This window comes from Varroa destructor, unplaced genomic scaffold, assembly GCF_002443255.2.
Source record: "Varroa destructor unplaced genomic scaffold, Vdes_3.0 BEIS01000005.1, whole genome shotgun sequence".
NCBI lineage: Eukaryota > Metazoa > Arthropoda > Arachnida > Mesostigmata > Varroidae > Varroa > Varroa destructor.
The window spans coordinates 6,374,303-6,385,841 of record NW_019211458.1 but is presented as its reverse complement, the minus strand read 5'-3'; the positions used below and the strand labels follow the sequence as shown (position 1 = coordinate 6,385,841).

Sequence of the window (11,539 nt, the reverse complement as noted above, 5' to 3'; positions counted from 1 at the left end):
GTCTCGGCGGCGGGCGGTAGGTACACGGCCAAGCGAGCGCAAGCGAACCAGTTGTCAGACAGTTCCGTCGTAACAACCAGGGCTGCAGCACTTAGCTGCCTTCGCCGCCCGCATAGTTGGTGTCACAGGGAGAAATAACTGACTGACGGACAGACGAGATCGACTGTACACGCAGAGAGAGCAACAAAAGACGGGGGCTGGCTGCCTGGCCGGCGCTAGACTACCAGACAAGCGGGCAGACAGACACATCGGCGACAAACTGAGTGTGCATGTATAGCAGAACGTTACAATGCCGAGGGAGTTACTGCTGATCCCCGGTAGGTGGTAGCGCCTCCTGCATCCATACACTGTTTTGACGGACCCTGCCGTGTCTCTGTAGTAGTGTACGAGTTTGCTGTGCAAAATTTAAGAGTCCACTAACGTGTTTTGTGAAAAAAGATCAACTGTTTATATTACTAATTCTGCCAGCACGACTGCTTGTCTGGATGACTGTTCATATAGACGTACCCATCATCTGGCAGCGCATGGAAAAAGAGTATGAACTAGTTGTTGCTTGTGCGGCGGCCAGTTTGATTTTAACATCATCTTCATTAGGATTCACTGTCATCGCGGTGGTTTTGCTGCCGCTGCTGCTGCTTGTGGTGGAAGTAGTAGTCGTAGGCTTTTCATTGTTCGTATTGTCGTTTTCGTGTGTGAGGTGATCGGTCGAGCACGATTAACCAAATATCCCGTTTGTGTCGGGTCGATGCTCGGAGCGCGAAGTGCCCTTATTTGCAGTATGCCATGTAGGGCGGCCTGGGCCGCTAGAAAGGCCCCGATGTCCTAAACAATAGGCCATCATCCAACGTTCGGTGCAACGTTACTTACTACTACTGCTGATCTGCATTATCTATCGATAGCAGGAGCGGTTGTAGCAGTATGTCCACTTTACCTTTGAAGCACCCGCCTACCCAAACCCTAACTCATGCAAAGTGGTATTGAATGGAAACGTCGCCCATGGTAAAAGAACCTAAATATACCTACAATTTTCATCAAATATCTTGATGCCTTTGCGGATATTTTTAGAACGACTGCAACATTATATAGTGATATCATCACTAAATTTGTGCTGGCTAGCTGACAGACCGATTGGCTTGGTGTGCGCACCTAAGTGTGTGTGTGTGTAGATCTCGTGGCTACGGGTCGGTGTCTTATGAACGACTCCTACAACTGTCGCACACAAAGCCGCTGTCAGTGCAGCTGCTGCTCTTCACCGCAGTTTTGGTGGTAGTGCTAGTGGTGTCTCGAGTGAGATCAAGATGAGCAGTGTTATTCCGGAAGATTTGTCCCACCTGGATCTGCCACCAGATGTCCTAGAAAGGCTGTCAGAGCTCGATCTCGAACTCGCCGAAGGTAAGTTAGCGAAGTACTGAAATCAGAGGATTAGAAAATGCTTATCATCATCACTATAAAAATGAGCCAACGATAAACAATATGGAATAGATATCTTTTGGATTTACGACATATTTCTCTGTCGTATTTGTTGTTGTACGCATATGTATAGAATTATTAGGGAAGGCTGACACTTAGGTAGCTCGTAAATTGAATGACTTTTGCTTTCTTATGAGTATTGTCACTCTGGTTGTTTATGCTTTCTTACTCGAAATCAATAGTGTGTAGCCGATAAGCGAAGTGCTCGTCCAAGATGGTCTCAGAGACAGCATTTATCACGCACACATCTGTAGTTTACATAGTTTGAGTATTATCATTGCCCTTTAGCGTGTTATGACAACTATTTGAGAACCTAGAAAAAGCATAAGCTCTTAGAAGCTTTAACATAAGCACAAAACCCCTTTCTTCATAAAAAGATAGTAATTAATTAATAAGAACTAGTTTTATTCCTAAAATCTTGTATTAAATTGACTATTTTTAGAATTCATGGAACTGCAGCAGTGTGGCTCAGGTGAGTTGTGCTGCATAGGAACAACAACCAGCCTGTCAGAGGCGCGGCCCATATAATGCTCTTAAGCAATCCGAAATTTCAACGTGTAACTTGCACTTCAGTTGGGCGGGAAGTTGTGGAAAGTTCCATGATTCTAAAAGTTGGTGAAAATTAGCGCGTTGCGAGCGAAATGAATACGACAAATATTTCGATGTTGACATCTAGTGCTACTACAGCTAAGCATGGCTTCAGACAACTAGCCCCTTCCAGTATGGAACGAAAGGTTTCTATCTATGGCCAACTTCAAAACTAAACTGTGTCCTAATAAGTTTCTACGTTTATTTGAAGGCGACAAATACGTCGCTGCCATTGTACTATCACGCAAGCAGCATGCTATAAACATGCTCATAACGTCTTTTTATTTATCGTTAAAGGTGACTAGATATGCAGCTATTGATAATTAATGTGTGACTCATTTTATTTAGGTTTGATAGATAAATAAAGGGCATGTGTGCCAAATTGCTATAACTCTTTCGTTTATAATATTGTAATGATGTCTGCACAGAAAGGAACCCAACTACAGAAAACGATGTGTTCTGCATAGTACTTGCAACGGATCTTAACGTTTTCTACGTGGTCCTATCATTTTCGTAGCATTGTCCTAATTTTTTGCAAATCATTGTGCTGTGAATCAATCCATTACATTGTTCCTCAAAAGCAGCGGTTGTACTAATAGAGTATCAACTAGTTTAATGGAATAGCTGCATGTATGTAAGATATGCCAGGGATTTAAACGTACACATACACACCCGTAATTTCAAAAAGCTCTCACAAAACAAAATTAGGGCATTCGCAAACTCTGTACTCCATGAATCTTCTGTTGTTTGAATTTAAACTGCTGAACATTGTCGGATGGATGGATATATGTCAAAGTAAAGACTGTTGGGTTTATGCTTCCTCTATTTCTTTGCAAACTAGCAGCCGAGTTGAGATCAGTTACTATTTCGTTGTCTCATCATTTCTCTGCTGTCTCCTGCGACAGCTGTAGTAGCGGTAACGGCATTCTTTGGTTGACTTGCAGTTACTAGGGCCCAATATTCGACGTATTTCCACATAAAAAGTATTTTGTTACCCTGTTAGAATCATATATAAAGTCTGATTGTTTTAAGTGAGGAGTAGAATTTGATTAATTTAATAGTAAATTCATGCAATTTTAAAAAATGTATAAATGTTAATATAGCTTAGCTAGAAAAAGAATTGTACGTTTAGGTACAACAGGCTCGGCTTAAACTGAACTTTTTGTTTAGTCTTAATTATTAGCCCTGACCAACTGTATGCTTCCCAATTCTTACAGTTAATCTGAAGGGTGCATCAGCTTTACCCATAAGGTGCCATAATGGCAAAGATAACCAAAAATAAGCAAAAAATAATAAAAAAAAATTTTTTTTTGTAGTTCAAGACGAACTCACTCGACAACTCTTCTCTCCTATGTATTTTTTATAGTGGTGACGCAGAGGTGAGCATCAGCCATGTAAACAATTTTTTAACGAGAGCACCGGATGTAACAATTCGCAAGATTTATTCAGATAAGTATTTCAAGTTACCAAGCTCACCATGTTTATTTATTACTCATAAAAGACAATCAGAATCGGAAATCGGCAAATGGAATAATTGTAACTTGAAAAAGATAGCGATTCTCAAGATGTGCTAAATTTTTTATGAAGTGGTTTCTCATTGTATCATGCATCATATGTTTCGATGATATCAGATCCCCACTGCTACCAGTTGTGGTGCTCGAACGGTAATTATACCGACGATTGCCAATCGCGTATGACTGGAGTAGAACAGACACGAAACTGAACTGGTATGGAGCCATACTTTTATATTAGGTGAAGGAATATACTTATGGTGTACGTATACTTTTTGGTATTAGGTCTAAGATTGCATGGAGATAAAACTGATATTTCAACGCTTTTTTTTCATGTGTTCAACGGTCATACTTATTCAGTGTCCACTTCAATTACAGTTTCAATCCTGGACTAAAAGTCCTTCTTGACAGCATGATTGTGCAAATCGACATTGCCATGCTGATATTCTTGGACTGACGCTCAACCATGTTCAATTCAAAGTAATCAGCCAACTTCGAATCTGGTCAGTATGTCAGCCATACTTGTTTATGCCGAGACTTGCTGCTTAGATTCTTCCGTCCTTCCGTCTTGACTAAATTGAGGAGCAAAGAGAGAAAGATCGAACCCGTATCAAGGTGTTATTGGCTTCAAGAAGCATCTGTCTGACTTTTATGTTATATGACGTGTACTCTCAGGTCTACATGGTCAGTCAATAACAGTGTAACCATAGTCAACGACATAGTGAACCCTCTTTGCGAACGGCTTGACTGAAGCGAAAGGATCCTCAGAATTGCACGCGGTTTTTTTTAAGTGTTGATTCACTCGAGGCCGCACGGTTTTTTTTCTGTCATGGACTTTACGTTGAGCAGTACTGGAATATGCTGCTTGTTGTGCTGCCATGTATTATTTTGCAATGTCGTATGCTGTCGATTTGGGCCATCTGAGACAGCTTACCATCTCGGCTAGGGACTCGCTGCATGAAGACATGAATCTACGATCAAATTTCGGTGATGGAGCTCTGTTTTCCAAAATAGTTGCAAATTTATTTATATTGTTCTTAAAAATAGTTTTACTCTGGTAGACCTGGTTTCGGATGGATCTATTTGTGAGTCATTCGAAAAAGTTCAATATTAAACCGATCACCCTGTTTATGATCTAAAGGATGTCAGTTGAGCCAGCATAGGCATTTTCTCGACCTAGAATAAGAATCAACGTGACCATGATTACAACCTCCAACTAAGTTTTTTTTTACGAATTTTACCGTTTACTACAGCTCGTCATAACAATCATGCTTATGGATGCAAAATATTCGACGTGTAGGGTGAAGTGATATGGCATCGAATGCTTACTGTAGCCATCTATTCTCGGAGAGACTGAACGGCCTTAGTACAGTCCAGTAAGACTGTCGCTACACGCGCAGGTGTATTGTAATTCTACTAGCCTCAGTGGACGAAACCTCGATTGGTAGTGTACAACTGATGATCAACGTTACATTTCTACTCCCTCTTGATCGTCGTTACCACTTTTGTTCCTACTGGTTCTGCCCTTCTGGGACAATATCTGCGATTCTCCTGAATCGATTCCGTTCACAGTTGCTGCGGTTGCTCTTTAAGAATAAGCGGGGTTAGGGCGGGGAACGATGGATCAGCAACTGTTTGCCACTGCCGCTGACGATGATGAAGATCGTGGTGGTAGTCATGACTGTGATCACTATAGTACCACCGTCACGTCACTCGCCGTCTTCATAGTTAGCAGTGTGGGTATAGCAGTCGAGCTAGTGTCGTAACGATAGTTATAAATTTCCTATTGTTGTTGCCAATTTTTAGAACGACAGAAGGATGAGTGAATACGTGAGACGTGAACGGCTCGGGGTCAATAGTCACAACAGCCTAGAGTGCTTAGAGCGCGCCGCCAGCGCTACCTGTATGACATTAGTAAAGTCAAAATTAGAGAGGTGAAAGTGGTGAACGTAGTAGTGGCTTGTTGTCATTTTGACAGTTGATGATAACGTTGTCATGATCATCATCATTTCTTCTAACAAGTTAACAAACGTATTTACGAAGTTGTTGCTAATTTCGCTGGAAGTGACATAAAATATGCAACGAACCCCGGTTCTAAAAAAAGTTAACAAAATGAGAAAAATCCTAGAACTGACTCTTGCTCATGTTTTATAATACAACTGCTTGAAGTCCCTATATACAGTATTTATCATGGTTTTTGCCTGTCATTATTATTATCTTGAATATAGCATATCACCTTTTAAGACAAGAAACATCTGAGCCGAAAAAAATTACTTAGATACTGTATATCTATACACATCTTCATATGTTCTTCTATAATATATATATATATATATAATGTTCTTTTTTGCTGACCACCAACAAATATAATATTCCCATTGAGAATAAATTTCATTCACGAAGCTAGCTTAAATTAGTTTTAAGCTTCGTATCTCGGTCATAATATCTTTTAACGTACGGTTACGTGTGATGTGAATAGTTATCTCATAGCTTACGTGATAATCTATTTCGGTGTAGCAATTGCTGATTTAGTTTCGTATTATTTTTTATTATGGATGGAATAAGCGATATTGTATATAGTCATCTGTATTAAATTCTGAATTGTCTAGAAAACCTCATGCTAGAAGATTTTCAGCAAAACAAATACATTCGTAGGACAGCCTTTCTGCGAAATATCTTAGCAGTAATCCTTACTAGACACTGTAAAGAAATGTTTTTTGTGAAAGATAACGGCGACTCATTTAAAACAATACTATGCTACGCATGCTTTTATTCAATATTATTTATAACTATGTTTAATGATTTTATCGCTGTTACGAAGGCCCATGTATCGGTCTGATAACCTTGCGTAATCTACGCTCTTACTTTTTTCTGTTCCTATATTGACGTTAAGGTAGTACACGAGACTCATAGTGACACCCCTGTTTTACGACATTCGTATTAATCCTCACAGTTTGTTAGTTGATAGGTATGAAATCTACACATGGTGTTATATTGTAGTAACATTGTTCTCTGGGTCTAGTATTCGTCTCGTCTTTTATTTAAGATCTCATCAACTTCTATTGTAGTATGAAGCAAAACAACCAGTGTAATTTTTAAATCCATTAGGTCGGCTCGGAAGTCCGAGTCAGCTTGAACAGGCCGCTTTATAAAGCGACGCACTGAACTAAAATAGAACTAGTTTGCTTATGCAGTGTAACACTATGATGCTAATCAATCAGTATTCGCTTACTGACGTTGTGCTAAAAGCGACTGTGGCACATTTTCGAGTCGTCAAACTGATGTATATATTGTTACTTTGCATAGTTCAACAACGAGTGACTTTATTATTAGCTATGATTGTTTAACTACTTCTACAACTGCTTGATAATGACGACGTAATGATGATAATTGCCAAAACTTATTCAATACCAAGTACGATGTATGTCTCGAACTGACTGTTCTTTGCAACCTACTGTTGCTTCAATCCTCGTTTGCACCGGCACGAAATTGCCTTTGTGTTGCTGCTGGAGATAACAAACACCGCTAGGAATCTGCGCATCGAAGGTACTATCAATGGCACTTTGACAATTTTCTTAACATTGTCTGGTGTCAACGCGAACAAACCACAGGCACCCTCCTGGTGTCATGTACGACACATTTATGATGAACTCAGCTTGTCGGCGGTTACCTCTGTGACTAGTTATTGCAGAGATTCTAATAACAGTATAAAAACGTGCGAAAATCTGTAACGGACCGTGCTAACCAATTTCATTAAGGAACGAGTTCACAGTATAGGCGGGTTTGAAATCGTGGAACTTAATTAACATAAACACTAATTCGTGGTTGGGCAGGGTAAAGACTGGTATCAATTATATTATGTATCGCGAGGGTGTTCAAATAGTAGCGACTATTGACTTGGATGGCGACTTGCAATACAGAGAGAAAGGAGAAAGGCCTTATTACTGTTAACCGATATTTTCGAAAAATTGCTGCCATACTGCTGGTATAGTTTTAACGCGTGGACATCAATAATTGTCGATATTGTTTCTGATATAGTATCATTTGCATGAGCCATCGGCATTCCATTGAACTCGGACACGTTCGAGTTAATCATCATTTCATATCTCCATCACCCCGTATCGCCGCTACGTTCGTGCCACTACAGACATTTCTCTTGCACTCTCCCTTCTCATTTTGGCCGGCATTTATCAATGTTGTACTCGCTTGTCCTCGAGCAATGGTGCTTGTTACTCACAAATTTGCAACAGGATCTAAGCAATTTCATTAGTAGAAAGGCATATGGATACGTTGTGAGGGGCGTACAGCGCGTTCTGTGTATGCTCACCTTTGTGGTGTCAGAATGGCTCTGTGCCAATAAAGTAAAGCGACATAAGAATAACGTCAAAATGAGCCTGCTTTCTACTCACTGAGTAGCCCAGGCATCAACAGACGTACCAAGCTAGATCGGAAGCTCTTCGGAGTCCGGCAAGGAAGCACTGATCGTCATATTGGCAACGGGTGACTGCTATTTCGATTCTATCGGAGCCTGCTGTTCTGTTGACTACGCACCAATTAGCACAGTGATATCGACGTATCCGTTCGACGCTTCGACGAATGGTAGTTCATCTCGTCAACGGCAGCTGCCAACAATTGAGTGTTTTTAATTTGAGTGTCCAGCGTGACACTCATTCGATCTATGTCATTTTATAAGAATGAATGACAACAGTCAGCTAACAGCTTCGTCAGCGGCATGTTTTGTCCCATATCATGCACTAGGCACACAAATATGCCGCAATCTGGTACTAGGTATAGTACCAGGTTGTTGGTGACACTTGAGCTTAGTTAATGGTTAATTATATTTGGAGTCACGCAGGCTCTTTCAGCTGATAGGACTGGTAGGAGTCGTTCTGTTATCAATTCTGTTAGTGAATAATAATAATAATAATCGCGTTTAGCAAACAGCCACATCACTGAAGTAAAATGTGTATGTTGCTAGTGTTGATTTGCTTTAGGGATATTAAAACGGTAACACGTTTGCCTTTTGACGGTAAAATGCAGAAATGAAGTTAACTAGGTTACTCGGTGGTAATGTTTTGTATTCGACAAGAATACACTTAGTTCAAGTATGGTCATTGAAAACGTTTAGTTGATTTCTACACGCGCTGTTTCGCATGAAGTGAAGTAGTTTTGCATTACTGTCATACCCATTACTTTTTTAAATTACACAGCCTGGCATTTTTACTCTTGGCATATGCATTTATTATTATTTCTCACATATTAATATCTATTGCAAATCTACTATATATTCATTGGACGAATCATCAATATGGTTTTTGACTACAACCTCGCGTAATTTGCTACATCAGCGGAACCTGTATGTATAAGCGTAGTATACACATATAACGACCTTCTGTCTGCAAATTTTTTTTTGCTGCGTTTGAAATTAAATGTGCAGGTCTGGTACTGAAGGACTCGTCCAGTTGGTATTTGAGACCTTGTCTATTATCAATTCGAATATCATTTGTCAACGATCGGAAGGGGCGGCTTTCCGTCGCCGTAAAGATTGGAGAAGATGACGGGTTTAAAGGACCTCCTATTTAAGTACTTGTGGGGCGGCTTTAACGACCGTTGATATCTTCGGCCTGGCTTTGCCATGGAATAGGGTGATTTTTGCTTGTTTTGTTTGTTGTTGGAAAATTCCGTTTATTCAATATAACTAAGCTAAGTACAGATCATTGCCTCTTGTGTAAGTATACCACACTTACAGTCTCATCAAATGCAAATTATGATCTTTTTCAGATCGAAATCTGGCTTAATTTTGGGCTTGGGCGTATCTTTCCAAGCGAGTCATTTTTTTACTATTTTATATCGAAGTAGAGGCAGTATTTCTAGTTACCCGTTGAAAATTTATATCGAGATCTGCCGTTCGGGCTGTATGCTGATCGGAGCCGGACTAGATCCGTTCTCTTGAGCGTTTCACCCAGTCTGTGGGTACCCAAGCTCCGGAGTTCTGATAAAATGTCATACGTTCAAGTACTTGTCAATACGCAAGTGTTCGCAGCTTATCTTCTCGGCAAAATTTCGAGTTCCTAGTGACCTTAGAACCTCATCAATCATGGATAACCACCAGCGAGTTTGGACACCTTTCAAATTCAAAGTCCTACGATTTGGAGCAGCCTCCTCAATTATAGAAATCTCTAGAATAGAATAATACGCTACAAATATTCAGGGTTCCTTCGACAACTTCTTGGGCAAAAGGCGAAACAGAGCGGGTATGAAACTTCAGCCTAACCCCGAGGATGAATTTACTGCATGAACACAGCAGTGTATAATCATTTCATATATACAGTTTGCAGGTATTATTCTATATCGGTTGTTTAGAAGTCTAATATAGGCATAACAATATTAATAAACGTACTTAGTGCTACATACTAAATTGATGCTATCCACTGCAGTAGTCACCTACATCCTGAAGTTTCCAAAGAGGTCAAGGTGACGTCTTTAATACAGACTGCTTCATTCTCATAATTTCTAGTCAAGTATGTACTTTTTTTTAAGCATCGCGGGCACGTTAATAAATTAGCACTTTTACTCAGTGATCGATTAAGCAGCTAAACAGCCAGCAATAACTATCGATTAAAATCAAACACTGATCTATATTTTGCGCAAGAGTGCGCGTATTCCACGTAGAAATTTTATCCTGTGCTTGTTGCTCCATCAAATCTAGTATAGGTATTGAAGATCTATACTGTGGTCTCCCTAGTATATGTATATTTAGCATTCCTGTGTCACTTTGGACTCATACCTCTAAAACGTTAAGAAATCGAAGGTTTAAGGATCATCTTTATATATATATTGCTAATCATACACAGTTAATAGCAGAAGGTAGATTTTATATAATTATACAGCCAAATACCATGGTGTGCACCGTTAAGGGCGATCTGCTATACTGCTATCTAAAACATCCGTTTGTTTCTATTCTAATTAGTCATCATTGCCATTGTGTTTACGATAAATGGCACGTTGCTAGTAGTAACTCAGGATTTATTATAAATATGTCGGGAAACCTATGATTGTTCTACTACTTTGTTGAGGGACAGTACAGTCTCTTCTGCCGATGCGATAGTTGAATGTCCCAATCATAATCAAACAACTATTCTCATTACCGCAATTTTCTGTTATCATTATCACTATGGTTGTTTAGCGGAAGAATGAGTTATTGTCAGAATGTTGACGAGCCTGTGGTGTCCAGTAATAGTTAGCAGGGTGGGTGTCTTTGTCTTTATGTGGCAGTCATAGCAAAGAAAAAGACAAGAAATGACTAAAGGTACGTTTGTGTGAGTTCCTGCTGCAGACGACGCTGTCGGGCTGATCCCATCATACATTATGGATAGGAAAGTTCCGGTGGGTCCAACACTGTGTTCGTCTGCTGGATAATTCAGTCTTTTGCAGCAAAGGGCAAGCGAGAAATGGTCTAACGTTCATCCAAAGCCAATGATCACATTAAAGGCGAATTCGAATTGACGCGTCATTTATTTATTCTTATTGTCATTGCCATTGCTATCATCGGATCACCGCAAAGTTGAACTCAGGCCAAAAAGACCTTTATTCAAAGGGATATATACATAACACATTTGCTCAAGGTATGCGTCCTCGCTGCACGTGGCCACCTTCTCGACAACAAATAATTGATTCGCTCTGTTCTGGTCAAACTGAGTACTCAGTTGCAAGCTCTTCGTGAATTCGTACCTTGAATATGATAACAATTGAGTTTATTCAGGTTATTAAGGGACGTACAAGAAACACTATCAACAGAATTGCTACATTTAGCTGGTAGCCCCCTGGCGAATTTTGTTGGCTGTACCTTTTTGAAGACTCCTATTTGGGTCTGGTGGCTACACTTGGAAGCAGCATAGAAACGGAGTTTTTAATATTTGAACGTCGCAATTGGGGCCCATGGTAACGAATGTCCATCTTTTCGTGGTGGA

The 11,539-nt window shown here is 40.1% G+C and overlaps 1 protein-coding gene across 2 annotated transcripts in view; it reads left to right on the top strand.

Annotated features, from left to right (window-relative positions):
• The first annotated feature begins 21 nt into the window (after window positions 1–21).
• The window catches only part of DIP2 (disco-interacting protein 2), a 32,707-nt gene continuing 21,189 nt past the window's right edge, over window positions 22–11,539 (top strand). For both annotated transcript variants that reach the window (XM_022807818.2, XM_022807816.2), the window contains exon 1: window positions 22–1,392. In XM_022807818.2, coding sequence (XP_022663553.1) covers window positions 1,299–1,392 — 94 coding nt within the window. In that variant the 5' untranslated portion in view covers window positions 22–1,298. The remainder of the gene's footprint in view (window positions 1,393–11,539) is intronic.